The sequence below is a fragment of the Pseudoliparis swirei genome, chromosome 4 (genome assembly GCF_029220125.1).
Source record: "Pseudoliparis swirei isolate HS2019 ecotype Mariana Trench chromosome 4, NWPU_hadal_v1, whole genome shotgun sequence".
Taxonomy (NCBI): Eukaryota; Metazoa; Chordata; class Actinopteri; order Perciformes; family Liparidae; genus Pseudoliparis; species Pseudoliparis swirei.
In genome coordinates, this window is record NC_079391.1 from 32,001,799 (window position 1) to 32,022,231 (window position 20,433).

The 20,433-nt window shown below is 44.7% G+C and overlaps 1 protein-coding gene across 2 annotated transcripts; it reads right to left on the reverse strand.

Annotated features, from left to right (window-relative positions):
• Window positions 1-5,189: 5,189 nt before the first annotated feature.
• On the reverse strand, window positions 5,190-19,701 carry LOC130193092 (CD151 antigen-like). Of its 2 annotated transcripts, none has more exons than XM_056413434.1 (8): window positions 19,518-19,701; window positions 15,274-15,358; window positions 13,136-13,327; window positions 11,251-11,325; window positions 10,152-10,256; window positions 8,446-8,598; window positions 6,512-6,598; window positions 5,190-6,108 (listed from the first exon to the last, which is right to left on the reverse strand). In XM_056413434.1, the coding sequence occupies exons 2-8, from the start codon at window positions 15,355-15,357 to the stop codon at window positions 6,049-6,051; spliced, it is 756 nt and encodes a 251-aa protein (XP_056269409.1). In that variant the 5' UTR covers window position 15,358; window positions 19,518-19,701; the 3' UTR covers window positions 5,190-6,048. The 2 variants fall into 2 exon arrangements, with proteins under 2 accessions (XP_056269409.1, XP_056269408.1); XM_056413433.1 differs by having other exon boundaries at window positions 8,440-8,598; window positions 19,518-19,700.
• Between the last annotated feature and the right edge of the window lie 732 nt (window positions 19,702-20,433).

Sequence of the window (20,433 nt, forward strand, 5' to 3'; positions counted from 1 at the left end):
GTTTTGCACCAATCAAATCCACAACACACACACACACACATTCCCTCTTTTGCATTCATATTCACGGCTGCTTCGACCCTCAAGGCCCGGAGGTCACAGGGGGTCATGTGACCCACATGGGGGTCACGTGACCCCGGAGGACAGCGGGGAAGCCAGTAACACGCGTGTCCAGTGACTCAAACTCTCCACAGCAAAGGGCAAAAAATAAAAAATAATCAACCTGCTCTGATTCTGTATTCTTTCATTTCTATTTAGATTTGATGAATTGGGATTTCCCTAAAAATAATTATTCTTAAACGAGTAAAATAATAAAATAGCAATAATGACGAGTATCAAGTCAAACCTATTTTAATCCCCTCTAAAGTCACTTTTTAATTTATTGGGAAGTATTTTCTTCTTCTTCTTCTTCAATATCACAATGAAGACGCGATGAGCTGCAGACGCAGTGATACACAGCGAGCTCTATGTGTGTGGGGATGTGTGTGTGTGGGGTGGGATGTGTGTGTGTGGGGGGTGGATGTGTGTGTGTGGGGGGTGGATGTGTGTGTGTGGGGTGGGATGTGTGTGTGTGTCTCGTAATTTGTAAACAGACGTGCAGAAAAACGGGTACAAGTGGATTTTCCCTCTCTCTCTTTTTCTCTCTTTCTTCCTCTCTCTCCCTTTCCCCCTCTCTCTCCGCCCTCATCAGTCTTTTTAAAAGTAGAACGGACTTTCGATTCAACCTATCAGGACGGTCAGAGCGGCGGCCATTTCCCGTGCACCGTTGCAGCGGGCTAACTTCTGTGTGAACTAGCATGGCCGCGTGGTGGAATGAGCTAGCTAGAGCGCTACATCCACCACGCCTAGTTATTAGTAATTCATTATTATAATCACGATATTCTGGTTGTTTAAAAAGCTGCTGGACGTCGCTCCACCTCCGCGCTCGTCGCTCTAGTGAAGGACCAGCTAACTAGCTAACCAGCTAACGAGCTAGCCAGCTAACTAGCTAACGAGCTAACCAGCTAACTAGCATCTGTCTCTGAAGCGCTGTCCATAAACAGCAACAATCTGCATTTCCTTTCGAATGACTAGAAACGACTCGATATCCGTTCCGATTCTATTGTCTTTGATTCAATGAGAAAAATGAAGAGTTATTTTAGTTTTACAACATGAATAAACCCCGTAAACGTGTAGAAATCCCCGACATCCAGCAGTATGAGCCTGAAGACGAGCGCAGCGCGTCTCCTTTGAGCTGTCGGTACTTTAAAGTGCTGCAGACACACCTGGGGGGACACTTCTTATACTTTAATCCCGTTTTATTCTCAGTTCAAACATGTCGTCTCCAGGGAAGAAGTGTGCACGCCGCTCTGCACGTCGCTCTGCTCGCCGCTCTGCTCGTCGCTCTTTTAATTCACGTCACATCCACACGACGAGTCACTCGGATAAAAAACACATTTTTCATAATCCCACTGCAATCAGCCGACCTCGTGAAAAAGAGGAAAAAGCTTTTTTACTCTAAGCTGCTAGAACATTGACTTCACTGCGTCCCCGTGTTCGAGGCCCCGGGCCCCTCAGCGTCAGAGGACTCAGACACAAATATAAAGACTGTTGCCGTATCTCCATAAAACATTCACACTTTTCAGATATTGTATTTGTTGAGTTAATTCTCGCCTCCCTTCACGTCTCCATTGAAGATAGATATGCGCGATCATCGGGCCCCTTCAGGAGCTCCGAGGGCCTCGCGGCTCCTCTTTAATGACGAGTTCACGTGCATGAGCACGTTCTCCGATCGACAGATATTATAAAGTATATCCCCCCCCCCCACCGCGTGGCGATGAGCGTTTTTTAATTTTATACATATTTTACGAGTCGATGACCCACGACACTGTGGAGATACTTTCAGGGGGATAAATCAAGCGTACCCACCATAACACACACACACACACACACACACCTATTATCACTGTAATAGATTCAAACAACCTAAATCCACTAAATCAACTTTGAAGGGAAAACAGCCTGTTATACGCTTTATTTAAACTATTAATAAATACATTTAGATATATTATATATGAATAGTAACCCATTACTAGTGTTACATTAAATAAAATCCATATATTTAAAATATGAGTATTATTTTAATTTAGTATGAGTATTATTAATTTTATTTTATAACGAATATCATTTTTTTATTTGATCTTGAGAGCTTACATTAAATAAAATCCATACTTTTTAAAGTATTATATGAGTACTATATATATTTGTTATTATGAGTACTATTTTGTATGTTATCTTGAGAACTTACATTAAATAAAATCCATATATTTAAAATGTGATTATAATTTTTTTATTTTATCTTGAGAGCTCTTTGAAAGTTTGGATTAGTTTTCATATTTTATTGAATATTTGTTTTTATTAAATAAATGTACAACCTCTCCTCTCTCGTGATTTATCTGACTATATTATATATATATATATATGCCACTTCATATTCTCTGTTTTTAGGGACAGAGAAGATTGTTCTCCACATAAACGTCCCGGTGAGTTTCCTTCACCTCGTCAGCGATCGTTTCTCGTCGGTGTTTTCACGTGTCGGTGTTTTCTCGTTGGCCCCGTCACACAGAGCATCACATCCGACCTCTGACCCCCTGGAGGGAGATCAAAAAACAGCTGGTCCCCAAAAAAAAACACACCTTGGAGCTCCTGAACACCTCCAGACTCGACTCTCCTCTGGAGGACGAAGAAGAGATGGAGAGCCAGAAGAGGAGGAAGAAGAGATGGAGAGCCAGAAGAGGAGGAGGAAGAAGAGATGGAGAGCCAGAAGAGGAGGAGGAAGAAGAGATGGAGCCAGAAGAGGAGGAAGAAGAGATGGAGAGCCAGAAGAAGAGATGGAGAGCAGATGTGTTCAGGGGCGATTACAAAAATACAGGAAAAAGGGCTGAAGGAGCCCGAGGGTGCAGAGAGAGAGAGAGCGAGAGAGTGAGTGACGGGCGAGTGACGTTGGCGTGCCGCTCATCAGTGTGTGTGGAGGATCAGTGTCGGCACGCAGGAGCGCTTACCCCTTCTCCCCCCCCCCCCCCCACACACACACACACGTGTTGCTGCCATCTACAGACTTGTGATTCCATCATCATCATCTCCTCCTCCTGTTCCTCTGTGTGTGTGTGTGTGTGTGTGTGTGGGGGGGGGGAGAAGGGGTGATTATCCTCCGTCACTGTGGAGCCTGTTGAGGGTGGAGGGAGCGGCCATGTTTTTACACCAGCCAATAGGACACAGGTAAATGCCCCCCCCCCCTTTTCTTTTTCAACCTCATGGAAACCATATTAAACCTTTTTCTGTCCTTTTAGAATAGAATAGAATAGAAATATACTTTATTAATCCCCAAGGGGAAATTTGTCGAGCCAGTAGCAGCAACACAAGAATAAAAGATAAAAATAAAAATAAAATAAAAAACACAAAATATAAGAAGGGTTAGGGTGATCTGGCAAGAGGTGAACTGTTGTAGAGCCTCATAGCCGTCGGCAGGAATGTTCTCCTGTATCTCTCCTTGTGGCAGCGGAGCGTGAGGAGACGTCTGGAGAAAGTACTCCTCTGTCCCTGTAGGAGGTGGTGGAGAGGGTGGTCCGGGTTGTCCAATATGGACACCAGTTTCTTCAACGACCTCCTCTCCACCACCTGTTCCAGGTGCTCCAGCTGGCAGCCGATGATGGAGCCAGCCTTCCTAACCAGTTTGTTAAGACGGCTGGTGTCACCGGCTCGATGCTGCTCCCCAGCAGACAATGGCAAAGTGCAGCACACTGGCGACAACCGACTGGTAGAATAACTCCAGCATCTTGCTGCACACGTTGAAGGATCGAAGCTTTCTCAGGAAAAAGTCGACTCATCCCTTCTTGTACACAGCGTTGATGTTGGCCTTCCAGTTCAGTCGGCTGTCGATGGAGGCCCAGGTACTTGTACTCCTCCACCATGTCCACGTCCACTCCCAGGACACTCAGAGGTGTAGGAGCTGTCGCCTTCCTCCTGAAGTCCACCACCATCTCTCTGGTCTTGGCCACGTTCAGCCGCAGGTGGTTCGCATCGGCCCACTTTACAAAGTCACTCACCACTGCCCTGTACTCCTCCTCCCGTCCATCCCTAATACACCCGACCACTGCAGAATCATCAGAGTACTTCTGCAGATGGCATGACTCCGTGTTGTACTGGAAGTCACTGGTGTACAGGGTGAAGAGGAAGGAGACAGAACAGTTCCTGTGGGGCTCAACATCACTGACCACCGTTCCAGACAGCACACGGCCCATTCTGACAAACTGTGGTCTGCCTGTGAGGTAGTCAGTGATCCAGGAGATGGTGGGACGCGTCCACACGGCCACCGCAGCTTCTCACTCAGCAGCAGTGGCTGGATGGTGTTAAATGCACTGGAGAAGTCAAAGAAAGTGACTCTCACAGAGACACCGGTTCCATCCAGGTGCGACTGAGCTCGTTGCAGCAGGTAGATGATGGCGTCGTCCACTCCCACATGAGGCTGGTAAGCAAATTGCAGAGGGTCCAACGACGATTTCACCTGCGGCCGGAGGTGGGCCAAGACCAGCCTCTCCAGCACCTTCATCACATGGGAGGTGAGGGCGACTGGACGGTAGTCGTTGAGGCCAGATGGTGCTGACTTCTTTGGGACAGGGACCAGGCACGACGTCTTCCACAGCACCGGGACTTCCCCCAGCCTCAGGCTGAGGTTGAAGAGGTGCTGCAGGACACCAGACAGCTGGGTGGCGCAGGTCTTTAGGACCCTGGGGCTGATGCCATCAGGACCTTCAGCTCTGCGCTGGTGTAGTTTCTCTTTTGAATTAGGAAAGTGTGTTTAGGGAGGATGTGTGTGTGTGAGTGTGTGGGGGGGGGTAATCCTCAACGCCTCTGGGTGTTTTTGCACACACACCCTCACCAGCTGTTTTCATCAGTGTGGTGGTGGGAGCCGTGGTGCGTGCTGCCCCCCTGTGTCTGCACACGGTAACGACACGGTCACGCAACAGCGACGCGGAGGTGTGTGTGTGTGTGTGTGTGTGTGTGTCATCAGTGAACTGACTTAATGCACTAATGCACCTGTAAGCCGGCGCATGTTGTGTCGGGGCCTCTGGCTCCGGGGCGCGTCCTTCACGCCGCGACGAGCTTTTCTTTCTCAGTTTATCTGAAGCGCCTTCAGAACACACAGCAGCATGTTGTTGTTGTTGATCAACATTTTATTCAAACTTAAAAACTCCTCCTGGAACATCACACAGAAAGAAGTACAGCAGGTTAATTCAGTGTCGGCCTGGAGGCACGCGGGGGGGGGGGGGGGGGTTCAGGCCCCGCCCACGTGCCCCTTAAATACAATAACAGTGACGGGCGTTAGAAATATAAACAAAAACAAAAAATCTTCATCTATGACAACAATCTGGGGGGCAAAAGAGCCAGACGCCAGTCGACCAATCAGGCGCGAGGAGACACAGGAGGTCCTCACACAGAGAACTTTGGCATCAGTGGATAAATCCTTATTTATATTATTTATACATAAAACAAAAACACGAGTCATATCTGGATCACGCCGCTGAGAAGAGGGGTTTACCGTCACTCCGCCGAGGCCGAGCAGACGATCCTCTGAGTGTCGCTATGGAGACGCCTTCAGGGATGAGTGTTCAAAGCGAGCGTTTACAAAAGATAAGAGAAACGGTTTAGTTTCTTAAAGTAAGGCCACAACGGAATTGGAGGTGGAGGTGGAGGGGGGGGGGGGGGTAATGTTTCCTCTAAGAGACGATCAGGAGCAGAATTAAACAACAGTGTTTTAGTCCAGACGAGGCTGTGCTACGCTAAATTACTCTCTCTCTCTCTTTCTCTCTCTCTGGGAACATTCTTAATTACTTGTCGTGTTTCCTTGCCCTCCCTGTAAATGAGATCTCAGACGTGCCATCTGATCCCTCGCCAAGTGTTCCCGTCCCCGTGCAAAGCAAAGACAACGTTATTCAAGATATTGGAGTGTGTGTGAGATGGAGTTAACTCATTCACACACACACACACACACACACTCTTCTTCTGCTCCTCTTAGTACGGCTCTGCCTTGAGACTTTGATACAGGTAGCAGGTGAACACCATCCCTATGACCTGGAGAAGGGAAGAAGAAGAACATCTGACCTTAACACCTTGATATATATACAAATATATATATAAACACGTATTGATAATTATTTATAAATATATTTCAAATATTTATAGATATATACAAATATATTTAGAAATATATACAAATATATGAAATAATATATATATTTATGAGTATATATATATATAAATATATACATGTATATAAATATATTAAAATATATATTTATAAATATACTGTATATATTTACAATTATATATTTATAAATATACTGTATTTATATATATATATAAATATATTACAAAATATATTTATAAATATACTGTATATATTTACAATTATATATGTATGTATATATGTTTGTATATATATATGTACAAGCTAACTGTGGACTTCTCCGCTCACCTGCACACAAGCGATCCCGACGCCCACCCCTCCGATGATCTTCAGGTGGTCCAGGATGAATTCCTCCAGCTTAGTGATGCAGCCTCCCTAAAAAAAAAGTTAAAAGCAACGAGACCACGATCAGACGACGTCAAAACAAACGCAAACAATGCACGCAACGTATTTTTTTCAGACATTTTCTTCCCACGAGAAAAATAAATGACCATATACAGTGCATCCGGAAAGTATTCACAGCGCTTCACTTTTTCCACATTTTGTTCTGTTACAGCCTTATTCCAAAATGGATTAAATTCATTATTTTCCTCAACATTCTACACACAACAACCCATAATGACAAAGTGAAAACTGTTTTTTGCAAATTTTTGCAAATCTGTTAAAAATAAAGAACGAAAACATAACATGTACATAAGTATTCACAGCCTTTGCCATGACACTCCAAATTTAGCTCAGGTGCATCCTGTTTCCACTGATCATCCTTGAGATGTTTGATTGGAGTCCACCTGTGCTAAATTCAGTTGATTGGACATGATTGAGAAAGGCACACACCTGTCTATATAAGGTATCACAGTTGACAGTGCATATCAGAGCATAAACCAAGCCATGAAGTTCAAGGAATTATCTATAGACCTCCGAGACAGAATTGTATCGAGGCACAGATCTGGCGAAGGGTACAGAAAGATTTCTGCAGCATGTAAAGTCCCAATGGGCACAGTGGCCTCCATCATCCGGAAATGGAAGAAGTGTGGAACCACCAGGACTCTTCCTAGAGTCGGCCGCCCAGCCAGACTGAGCGATCGGGGGAGAAGGGCCTTAGTCAGGGAGGTGACCAGGAACCCGATGGTCACTCTGACAGAGCTCCAGCGTTGTTCTATGAAGAGAGGAGAACCTTCCAGAAGGACAACCATCTCTGCAGCACCCCACAAATCAGGCCTGTTTGGTCGAGTGGCCAGACGGAAGCCACTCCTCAGTAAAAAGCACATGACAGCCCGCCTAGAGTTTGCAAAAAAGCACCTGAAGGACTCTCAGACCATGAGAAACAAAATTCTCTGGTCTGATGAAACAAAGATTGAACTCTTTGGCCTGAATGCCAAGCGTCATGTCTGAAGGAAACCAGGCACTGCTCATCACCTGGCCAATCCCATCCCTACAGTGAAGCATGGTGGTGGCAGCATCATGCTGTGGGGATGTGTTTCAGCGGGAGGAACTGGGAGACGAGTCAGGATTGAGGGAAAGATGAATGCAGCAATGTACAGAGACATCCTCGATGAAAACATGCTCCAAAGCGCCCTGGACCTCAGACTGGGGCGACGGCTCATCTTCCAACAGGACAACAACCCGAAGCACACAGCCCAGATAACAAAGGAGTGGCTTCGGGACGACTCTGTGAAGGTCCTGGAGTGGCCCAGCCAGAGCCCTGACTTGAACCCGATTGAACATCTCTGGAGAGATCTGAAAATGGCTGTGCACCGACGCTCCCCATCCAACCTGATGGAACTTGAGAGGTTCTGCAAAGAAGAATGGGAGAAACTGCCCAGAAATAGGTGTGCCACGCTTGTGGAATCAGACCCAAGAAGACTTGAGGCTGTAATTGCTGCCAAAGGTGCTTCAACAAAGTATCGAGCAAAGGCTGTGAATACTTATGTACATGTTATGTTTTCGTTCTTTATTTTTAATAAATGTGCAAAAATGTGCAAAAAACAGTTTTCACTTTGTCATTATGGGTTTTTGTGTGTAGAATGTTGAGGAAAATAATGAATTTAATCCATTTTGGAATAAGGCTGTAACATAACAAAATGTGGAAAAAATGAAGCGCTGTGAATACTTTCCGGATGCACTGTATGTAAAATTAGAAAGCAAAAAAAAAAGCTTTTGAATCTCAAGCCAACATGAAGAAATAGACTCGCCCCCCCCCCCTCCCCCTCTCTCACCTCTACCTTGTAGATGTTGGACGGGTGGTCCCTGCGGCCGCACAGCTCACCGATGGTCTTGCAGCAGCTGTCGGGCACCATGCGGCCGTTGGCGTCCCTGGAGCGGATCCAGGCGCTCTCGGCCCAGTCCGACGAGCCGTTGCTGCCGCAGCACTTGAACTGGCGGGGGACGGAGATACGGGTCACGTCTCGCTTGGAAAACGTTGGCAGTTTCATGACAGACAAACACATCTCTTTGGCTTTGGAAATGAAGAGGCGACAGCGACCGGCTGGTTAGCTTAGCATAAACACTGTAAACAAAGGGAAACAGCTAGCCTGGCTCCGTCTGTTAATAAGTAGGAGACTATTTTCTCGGGGCAGGAACTTCCTTCTCTCCAGTGGCAGACGAGTCTCTTGAGGGTATAGACAAGTCTCCTAAGGGTATAGACGAGTCTCTTGAGGGTGTAGACGAGTCTCCTGAGGGTGTAGACGAGTCTCTTGAGGGTGTAGACGAGTCTCCTGAGGGTGTAGACGAGTCTCCTAAGGGTGTAGACAAGTATCTTGAGGGGCAGACGAGTCTCTTGAGGGTGTAGGCGAGTCTCTTGAGGGTGTAGACGAGTCTCTTGAGGGCGCAGACGAGTCTCCTAAGGGTGTAGACAAGTATCTTGAGGGGCAGACGAGTCTCTTGAGGGTGTAGGCGAGTCTCTTGAGGGGCAGACGAGTCTCCTAAGGGTGTAGGCGAGTCTCCTAAGTGTGTAGACGAGTCTCTTGAGGGTGTAGACGAGTCTCTTGAGGGTGTAGACGAGTCTCCTGAGCGTATAGACAAGTCTCTTGAGGGTATAGACGAGTCTCTTGAGGGTGTAGACGAGTCTCTTGAGGGTGTAGACAAGTCTCTTAAGGGGCAGACGAGTCTCTTGAGGGTGTAGGCAAGTCTCCTAAGGGTGTAGACGAGTCTCTTGAGGGTATAGACGAGTCTCTTGAGGGTATAGACGAGTCTCTTGAGGGTATAGACGAGTCTCTTGAGGGTATAGACGAGTCTCTTGAGGGTGTAGACGAGTCTCTTGAGGGTGTAGACGAGTCTCTTGAGGGTGTAGACAAGTCTCTTGAGGGTGTAGGCGAGTCTCGTGAGGGTATAGACAAGTCTCCTAAGGGTGTAGACGAGTCTCTTGAGGGTGTAGACGAGTCTCTTAAGGGTGTAGACGAGTCTCCTGAGGGTATAGACAAGTCTCTTGAGGGTGTAGACGAGTCTCTTGAGGGTATAGACGAGTCTCTTGAGGGTGTAGACGAGTCTCTTGAGGGTGTAGACAAGTCTCTTAAGGGGCAGACGAGTCTCTTGAGGGTGTAGGCGAGTCTCCTAAGGGTGTAGACGAGTCTCTTGAGGGTATAGACGAGTCTCTTGAGGGTATAGACGAGTCTCTTGAGGGTGTAGACAAGTCTCTTAAGGGGCAGACGAGTCTCTTGAGGGTGTAGGCGAGTCTCCTGAGGGTATAGACAAGTCTCCTAAGGGTGTAGACGAGTCTCTTGAGGGTGTAGACGAGTCTCTTAAGGGGCAGACGAGTTTCTTGAGGGTGTAGGCGATTCCAGCCCACTGAGCCCAAGATAGAGACACCAGAATCAGATGGTGCTCGGCCTCAGCCAATGGGGGATCCAGTGAAGAAATAAATGAACAACTTGAATCATTTATCATTTATGCGTTTGGATTGCAGTTGACGTGTTGCCCCCCCCCCCTTTACCTCCTGCTGCAGATCGTCCACGGCCCTGGTGACGTGCTCTTGGGAGCTCTGTTTATACTTCTGGGTCATGGTCTCTCTCAGGTTCTGCTTCAGCTCCACATTCAACTGTTCACACACACATGTACTGCATGTAAATATATATGCATGTAAATATATATATGTATAAATTCACTGGCAACCCGCCACCACCTCGCAACACAGACGCAGACGATGACACAGGGAACCAATCAGATCGCATGTCGACTCAGCTACTGATGAAGAGTATAAACCTGCTGGCGACACGTGTCACTGCAGGCGGAAAGGGCAGGGCGAGGACGAACACGAGGGTGACGAAGAACACGAGGGCGACGAAGAACACGAGAGTGAAGGCGAACGCGAACATGAGGGCGACGAAGAACACGAGAGCAAAGGCGAACATGAGGTGGAAGACGAAGGCGAAGGTGAGGCCGAAGACGAAGGAGAATACGAGAGTGAAGAAGACAAATATGATGGTGAAGACGAAGGTGAATATGATAGCGAAGACGAACATGAGTGTGAAGACGAAGGGGAAGACGAAGACAAGGCGTGAAGACGAGGGCAAAGTGAGAGGAACTATGTTTTGTTTTTTCTCGAGACCAGAGGCAGAAAAAAGCATTTACTGGAGGAGCGTGAGGTCTGGGGGGGGGGGGGGGCCTCTGTTCCTATGGCAACAAGCCAGCTGGGAAACCACTGTAAATCAAAGCATGAAGGAGAAATCAAGGCGGTGACTGATGAAGAGAGGAGAGGGGGGGCAGGAGGGGGGGGGGAGACGTAGAGATGGAGAGCCTTCAGGTTTACCTGCCGACAGAGGGGGGGGGGGGGGGCTGCGGCAGGGATGTCGGGAAAAAAAACGTTGTCTCGGCGTTTTCCCGGATGGATTATTTTTATTACTTCATAATCTATAATAATATACACACACACACACACACACACACACACACGCGTCTCACGAGGTTCCTGTGTCTGCCAACACGACTCAAGCTTTATGACTGAAACCCGCTCAGCCTCACTCCCCACAGGGTGCATTGTAAAATACATCATTTATATTAGTGTGTGTGTGTGTGTGGGGGGGGGGGGTTACCTGCTGATTGTAGACATAAGCCAGGACGCCAGCCAGGATCTCCAACAGGAAGATACACAGCAGCAGGATGAAGTACTGAGGACCAGAAGAAGTGAAACATGGAATAACAGGAGCGCCGACCGTTCCTCTGGAGTTCCCTCGTTTGGAGGCGTGGCCAACCGACGACTCCAGGATACAACGGACTAATATAGTGCACTTGAAACCCCAGAAATCCTCCCGACCCGGTTTCTCCAGAACTTTATAGCCTGGATTAAAGTGTCTAAAACAGGGGCGTTCATCTCTTAAAGGGCCGGTTGCACCTGAAACTCCGTCTAAACTACTCCCAAACGTATTGTTAATTAACTCTCTTTTGCATGTAATTATTGTTTATTTGAGTGTAGAAATATTGTACATAAGAACATTTCTCTAATATTGTTATTTCTATTCGCGGGAGTGAGAGGGAAGACAGAGGTCTGTCTGCAGAGTTGAGCACAAAAACAGATATCAGACCCCCCCAACCACCCAAAAAAAAAAACGTGACCCAAATGTTTCTGGCCCACTGCAATCAGAGAGAGAGACAGAGAGAGAGAGAGAGAGAGAGAGAGAGAGAGAATCAGGCCAGTTAAGCTGCCACAGGAACTGAAAACTGCGTGTTGGTTGTGGCGCCCTCCGGTGGACAAAGGAAGTATTCCATCGATTTTTTTCGTTAAAAAACAACATGTTTTTGTTTCGTTTAAAAAAAATCTATTTAAAAAAAAAAGAAGTTTTGCGCGGCATCAGTTTAACGGGCTAAAGGAGGAGTCCCGGGCTGATGGAGGAGTACCGGGCTGATGGAGGACTACCGGGCTGATGGAGGACTACCGGACTGAAGGAGGACTACCGGGCTGATGGAGGACTACCGGGCTGATGGAGGACTACCGGACTGATGGAGGACTACCGGACTAAAGGAGGACTACCGGGCTGATGGAGGACTACCGGGCTGATGGAGGACTACCGGACTAAAGGAGGACTACCGGGCTGATGGAGGACTACCGGACTAAAGGAGGACTACCGGGCTGATGGAGGACAACCGGGCTGATGGAGGACTACCGGGCTGAAGGAGGACTACCGGACTGATGGAGGACTACCGGACTAAAGGAGGACTACCGGGCTGATGGAGGACAACCGGGCTGATGGAGGACTACCGGGCTGATGGAGGACTACCGGGCTGATGGAGGACTACCGGACTAAAGGAGGACTACCGGGCTGATGGAGGATCTAACCAGTTTCCTGGTGCAGATCCCAGACAGACCCGAGGAGGCTGAATTACTGAGTGCAGCGACCTCTCTCTCTCTCTCTCTATATATATATATATATATATATATATATATATATTTTACGTCTGAGCTCCCGTTCTCCTCCCGGGGCGACCGAGAGGCTCAGAGTAATTACTGGAGAAACAACTCTCAGCAGGTTCATGTGCGCTAAACAATTTATAATGTTTCTTCTTTTTAATAGAGCTCAGCATAAATATGGTTCTTTTCTGTATATTTTTTACTTTTAACATCGTGCTATAATTGTTTTTACTTTGTATTTGAAGCATATTCATAAAACCAAATTAATTATTATTATTATTATTAATCGTATTACCGTCTTTGAGGATATCCGCTCTTACCCTCGGTACGTTATATATATATATTTACTCTGGAATTTTATAATGTTGGATAAAAAAGAAGAAGAATTCGAGAATAAAACAGCAATTCCAATTTACCTTTGTACGCTTGTATTTAAATAAAAATATGTTTTGGGGTTATGAACGATGATTTTCGTACTCTAGAAGCTTCGAGTATCCGGTTAGTTCTCGACATCAGAAAAAAAAGCCCGATGTTTACCCCCGAATGGGTTTGCCTGGTTTTCCGCCTCTTACCACGAGCAGCAGTTTCCTCTGCTCCCTGAAGGTGGCGCAGCAGCCCAGCACACCCGTCACCATGACGATGATGCCGGCCAGGACCAGGATGTAGGCGGAGGCGGCGTAGGTCTTGGAGGAGAGCAGGCTGATGTAGTCGCTCTTCTCCACCAAGGTCCAGATGCCCACCGCCATCACGGCGCCGCCCGCCAGCTGGGAGACGGACAGAGGGGGCGTGGCCAGAGTCACATGACCAAATCCAGTAGTTGAGGAAATGACTGGCAGATTAATCAATAAATGAAATAATACTGAGATTTTACCATTTGGATTTGTTTATGAACATTAAAAATCTTCAATCCAGCATAAACGTTCCTTCATATTCATAACGTCAGAACTTCACCAGTTTGAGAGAATATGAGGAAGATTAAATCCACGAGACAAATTTTGCCCCCGATACGACTAGAAGAGGCAAAAATGCCCCCATAATTTCCTCTAATAATTATGATAATTTAATAGCCTTTTGTTTTTGTTCTTTGTTGTGTGTCCTATCTGTTTTGCCTGGACTGTACACACACAAAAATCTATAAATATAATTTAAAAAAATAAAAAAAAGGAAGAAATAAGTTATAATTGTTAATAGTTGTTTAAAAAATGTAAGAATAAATAACCACTAAGAAATAAGAATAACATTGAATATGATTGTCTGATTTATGTTCTGTTTGTTAAAAACAAAACAAAAAAACACTTTGAATCTGTAGACTACTGCATAATAGTGTTATTATTGCTATTTTTATAACAATTGCTCATATACTGTTAGCCAAAATAAATATATATAGAATATATATTTATTATTTTCAAAAAGTGCTGTGGGTTTGACATTAGTCCGTAAAGCCAATCAAACGATTATGAACACTACAAATGCTAAACATGTTCTGCTTCGAGCTGCTCTTAAATTAAATGAAGATGAATGGATTGTGACTCTCAGACGACGCGTGGCCTAAGAGCCAATTTAAAAATATTAATGCGTTCTAAATCTGGATGCAAGTTAAGTAGAAGGATATTAGGTTTCTGTTGAAGGCCCGTCTTAAAAGATTAAGTCAAATATTATAAAATGTCACAAAGAGAACAGAAAGGGGGATTTCTGTGCTAAGAGATAATTTCATTCGATTTAATCAACGCCTAATAAGACTAATGCATTTACCGTGTACGTTCTTAGATGTATTATTATCATTATCAACATGTTTAGTTAAAACCAAATGAAGCACAGGAAGTAGAGTCTTTAAACTAAAAAAGGGAAAAGGCGAGCGGTGGCGCCCTCTGGTGGCAGCAGGAGGTACAGGCCGGATCATCAGACGGTCTGACGACCCTGAGGGGAAGTCACTAAAACTAAGTAAAAATATGATTTGCAGTTCCTCAAACTTTACTTCTTCAATCTAACATGTTAGAATTGGGTCCAAAATAACCTCCAAACGCTAAAACAAGTCATCTATTCGCGTCTTCTCCCCCCCCCCCCCCCACACACACACACTTTTATGTAGTTTATACTTCATTTCAATCGATGCCAGTCCAAGTTATCATTTATGTCTCTATCAAACAAAGCTGCTTTGTTTGAATGTGATTGTTTGATCTCCTTGTTTATGCTCACAAACAAGACAAACAACACATTGAAAACTATTTTAACTTAAAGCCTCAAAAGAATAGAAGCTGTAAAAAAAAAATCACATTTCAATAGAAAACATTGCAAATAACCCATCAGGGAACGTGATTGGAGGAGAGAGACTGGGACCACCTGCTTTGTAGGCCTTCTAAATATTATTATTATTATTATTATGCATCTTAGATTGTAACAAATTAGCCGAGGGGATTAGATACCCGGCGGAGGGTTCAGAACCAGAGCCGTCACCCAGAGGATGAAACCAGTGGTTCTGTGTGCAGCGACCACACTGGACCCTTTCTATTTCTTTTTTCGGAGCAGGGAAACCAGGCTTTGAATGCATCTCCTGTGTCCTCTGTATAAGTGAGCTGGAACAGCGGCAGGCTGAATGAAGCGTGGCTTTGTGAGAGGGGGGGGATTCAGAATTAATGTGACACGTATACAAACATGGCAAAACAATAACGGCAACAAAATCAACAAATGAAAAGTGTGAGGACAAACTCACCCAGAAGAAGAAGTTGAAGGCGAACAGCAGGTACTTCAGGCACACGGTGCCACACGGCTCCTTCTTCTCCTCGTAGCCCCCCATGCTGCCAAGAGACGCAGATCCCAGGTCAGCTGGGACCAGAAGCAATACATATATACATACATATACACATATATATATATATATATATATATATATTCATACACATAAAAGGGTAAGGGAGGTCAAACGGTGCCACTGGGAGCGGGGGTTCGATGCCCGCGTTCCCCATTAGTCAGTTTTTGGATCAACAACAAATAGAACAACAACAAAAGTATTGATGGTTTGATTCTGCAGATCATTAAGTCATAAATAAAATTTAATTAGGGTTGAAACTTACTATTATAATTTTCTTCCTAATAAGTCAAGAAAATGTAAAAGACGAAGAAAAACTGTGAAAGAACTATTTCCTGTTATATTTGTTTGACCGATGCGACACACTGTACCTTTAAGATAAAGATCAAGGTGGGACACTGCTGTTGCCTAGAGACAACATTCCTCTGGGGTAAGTGGGCAGAGCTCGGCGGGGGAGGCCGAGCCCCCCGAGCTGCGTCACGACATGCCTGTGAACCATGACTCAGCAAAGAATGGGCGCGGAGGACCCGCCGTCTCACTTCCTGTCCCGAAGCTTCTAGAAAAGAAAAAGTATTCTCAGAACGTCAACGTTGACATCTTCGTTGTTTTTAAAGTGTTCGCTCCGACTATCTCAGTATTTATTATTCGTTACTTCGAGACTAGATTACTGCAACTCCTTATTATCAGGCTGCTCTAATAAATCTCTTAGGTCCCTCCAGTTGATCCAGAATGCTGCAGCTCGTGTTCTCACTAAAACTAAGAAAAGAGATCACATCACTCCTGCACTAGCTGCTCTGCACTGGCTCCCAGTAAAATCAAGAATCACTTTTAAAATTCTTCTCTTAACCTACAAAGCCTTGATTGGTGATGCTCCATCATATCTTAAGGAGCTTGTAGTACCATATTGCCCCACTAGAGAGCTACGCTCACTAAATGCGGGACTACTTGTAGTTCCTAGAGTCTTAAAAAGTAGAATGGGAGCCAGAGCCTTTAGTTATCAAGCTCCTCTTTTATGGAACCAGCTTCCAATTTCAGTCCGGGAGGCAGACACAGTCACCTCGTTTAAGAGTAGACTTAAGACCTTCCTCTTTGACAGAGCTTATAGTTAGGGCTGAATCAGGTTCACCTGGTCCAGCCCTTGATATGCTGCTATAGGCTTTTAGCTGCCGGGGGACGTTTTAGGATGCACTGAGTACCTATCTCCTCTTTTTCTCTCCTTAAGGATGAATTTTCATCTCTCAATCACACGTTACTAACTCTGCTTTCTCCCGAGTCCTTTTGACTTCACGTCTCATGGGGTCATCGGACCCTATGAGACGGCATAGATCCTATCTGCCTGATGGATCATCGAGGTCTGGGTCGTGGAATTCCTGCTCCTGACTGCGCCACTGTCCTGTTGAGACTCCGCCCACTGTTGAGACTCCGCCCACTCCTCCTCCCCACCGCCATCTGCCTGATGGATCGTGGAGGTCTCCATCGTGGAATATGCCTACTATGAACTATTCATACACTCTGTCACATTCATTGAATGTATTTGAACTCTAAATCTGTCCTTCTGGTCACATTACATCTATTGCATCTGTCCATCCTGGAGAGGGATCCTCCTCTGTTCTCTCCTGAAGGTTTCTTCCCTTTTTTTCCCCTGAAGGGTTATTTGGGAGTTTTTCCTGGTCCGATGTGAGGTTTTGGGGCAGGGATGTCTATGTGTACAGATTGTAAAGCACTCCGAGACAAATTTGTAATTTGTGAAATTGGGCTATACAAATAAACTGAATTGAATTGAATTGAATTATTCCCCCGTGTGAAAACGTGTGTTCAGCGCGACACGCTGTGGGGTGAACAGGTGAACATTCTACTTCCTGTCTTCGTGTGGAGATCTTTGCTCTTTTCAAACCGCGCCATGTTCTCGGCTCTCGAGCCCAGACTCGCCCTCCGCCGGCTGCTTCTCCAACTCCCCTCCCGACTCTCCCCGCCCGCACCCCCCACGCCTCAGATGAGCGCCCTCGAATGAGAGAGAGAGAGAGAGAGAGAGAGAGAGAGAGAGAGAGCACGTCTGGGCTCCGTCTGTTGACCGTCTGTCCCGGCGGGACCACTTAGCGTGACCTTGTTAATTAAACTCAAACAACACCCCACAGACACAACTCCCCATTTCAAGGTTTGGAGCTCGATGAGACGACAGCCAAGTCGAGAGAGGAAGAATAAACAGAGACGACGCCGTGGCAGCGACCTGTCGATAACTTGTAGCCCCGCCCTCAAGCACAGGCGACTCCGTTTGAACCATAATGTCCTAAATGATGACATCATGCTGTATAGAAGAAGACTTGAAACTAGAGACAGACGTAAACTCATGTTTACAATGTTTACTGACAGAAGTAGAGTCATTATATAGACTTCTATACAACCAGAGGAGCCCCCTGGTGGTCAGTAGAGAGAATGCAGCTTTAACACGTGACGCATAGACTTCTATACAACCAGAGGAGTCGCCCCTTGGTGGTCAGTAGAGAGAATGCAGCGTTTACACGTGAAGCATAGACTTCTATACAACCAGGGGAGTCGCCCCCTGGTGGTCAGTAGAGAGAATGCAGCTTTAACATGTGACGCATAGACTTATATACAACCAGGGGAGTCGCCCCCTGGTGGTCAGTAGAGAGAATGCAGCTTTAACATGTGATGCATAGACTTCTATACAACCAGAGGAGTCGCCCCTTGGTGGTCAGTAGAGAGAATGCAGCTGTTACACGTGAAGCATAGACTTCTATACAACCAGGGGAGTCGCCCCCTGGTGGTCAGTAGAGAGAATGCAGCTTTAACACATGAAGCATATACTTCTATACAACCAGGGGAGACGCTCCCTGGTGGTCAGGAGAGAGAATGCCGCTTTAACACGTGACGCATAGACTTCTATACAACCAGAGGAGTCGCCCCCTGTTGGACATTAGAGGGGACGCAGGTTCAAGACATGAAGTATAGACTTTCCTTTTCAGAGCCTGGTTGGAGAACAACTTGGACGATACAAAATAAACTTAATTGAACTTCGTTTCACGTCTGTTTTTATCTTCTGATCTTTCTCTCCGCCAGGACGTGACGTCTTCGCTCAAGGGCACATTGAACAAGACGGCGGCTCTGAGACACGTAGGACACACTCGGCGTGATTTAGATTCCCTGAGATAATGTCTGTCTCGGCTCCTCAAAGGGTGAACTACTTGGAACAGGTCCAGAAAAGCTTCTCTTTTTTTACCTGTAAAAACAAACCGATGTATTTACGTGTTGCCGCCATTGCAGGTTTAGTGAGGGTTGATGGGTACTTCAGGCATGTCGGGGGGAGAAAACACGACGTTTTGAGCACAAAGTTGTAGTATGCTTTATTATCCTTGCATTTAAAAATTGTATTTCAATATAGATTTATAATTAGCACCACGGGTAAACGAAAAAGCATGTATTTATATTTATTTGGGGGGCCACTATCCCTTTTAGAAACCACATTTCTATCGAATCTAATTTATCTAATATGTGGTGTACAACAACTCTAGATTCAAACAACCAAACAAAAAATAATAATAAATAGATACTATGTATATATATATATATAAATAATCAGCATTGATTTGTGACAATAGTATTTTCACCAATATATATATTATATATATATTGGTGAAAATACTATTGTTTAGTAAAACTTAAAATATTAATAATAAAGTTATATATATTTGTAAACACCGAGTGTAACACTTAAAATATTAATAATAAATAAATAAAATGTATTTTAAAAAACACTAAGTGTGTTTTGTACAACTTTAAATATGACTAATAAATAATAATACAAATATATGATATTTGTTGAAACACAAAGTGTGTTTAGTCTATAAACCTTGTTTTAATAACCTCCATCGTGGGTTCGCCCCTCAGAGTGACGTCACCATCACCGTTGTGAGCTAACGTAAAGTTAACCGTCCGTAGGGGGGGAGGTGTTTTATACGGACAGCGAGCTTTTAAACGACGTCAACGGGCAGAAAACAACCGTTTTTACGACGATGTTTCGAGAAGCGACCAAATGTTTCGTCTGTATGTGTCGTAAAAATAAAAAATAAATAAAAAAGGACTTCCGTCTGCTCGACAATACAGCTAACAACCCCGGTGCGCGAGCTCACCTGCGCGGCGGTTTGGTCTCCTCCTGTTGTAACTGCGGTATTTATATCAGAAACAGAAGCGATGTTTTGGGACGGGAGATTCGCTGAAAAAACGCCCGTTTTCGTTTCACTTTCTTCGGTTGAAGAGGTGGATCCAGAGACCAGAGGGGGAGATATGGAAGCGCTCACGTCGCTTGAGAGGCTGGAGGAGCCGCTGCTGACTCCGCCCTCCCCGGGTGGGCGGTGGTTTACTATCCCAGGCCAACGCCTCTGTGGGAAGAGAAACGTAAGGGAGAGGAATAGGGTTAAAATATAAATATATAAATAAAATAATATATGTATCTTTTAAGAAATAATTATAATATATTATATAATAATATATTAGATATTTAATATATATATATATGTTTTATTAATTTAAATATATATATATATATAATTCTTATAAAATAATATTTAAATATATATTTTAACAAAAAATATAGAGATTTATTTACACAAATATATATATATATATTAGATTAAAAATAACAACAGATATTTATATTTATCTATATATGTATATACATATATACATGTATATATATTTAAAAATATGTATAATATATAAAGTATATATAGAGAGAGAAATACAGATCAATACAAATATGTATTACATATACAGGACTGTCTCAGAAAATTAGAATATTGTGATAAAGTTCTTTATTTTCTGTAATGCAATTAAAAAAACAAAAATGTCATGCATTCTGGATTCATTACAAATCAACTGAAATATTGCAAGCCTTTTATTCTTTTAATATTGCTGATTATGGCTTACAGCTTAAGAAAACTCTAAAATCCTATCTCATAAAATTTTAATATTTCCTCAGACCAAGTAAAAAAAAAGATTTATAACAGCTGAGTGTTTGTCAAGGCTCAGGAAACCCTTGCAGGTGTT

Bases quoted from the DNA above. Each gene is read 5' to 3' on its own strand.
- LOC130193092 (XM_056413433.1), bottom strand. From the start codon at position 15,357: ATGGGGGGCTACGAGGAGAAGAAGGAGCCGTGTGGCACCGTGTGCCTG. The intron at 8,599-10,151 runs GTAAAGGGGGGG...GTCCCCCGCCAG, and splicing joins TGGACGATCTGCAGCAGGAG to TTCAAGTGCTGCGGCAGCAA. The intron at 6,109-6,511 runs GTGAGCGGAGAA...TCCCTTCTCCAG, and splicing joins TCGGGATCGCTTGTGTGCAG to GTCATAGGGATGGTGTTCAC.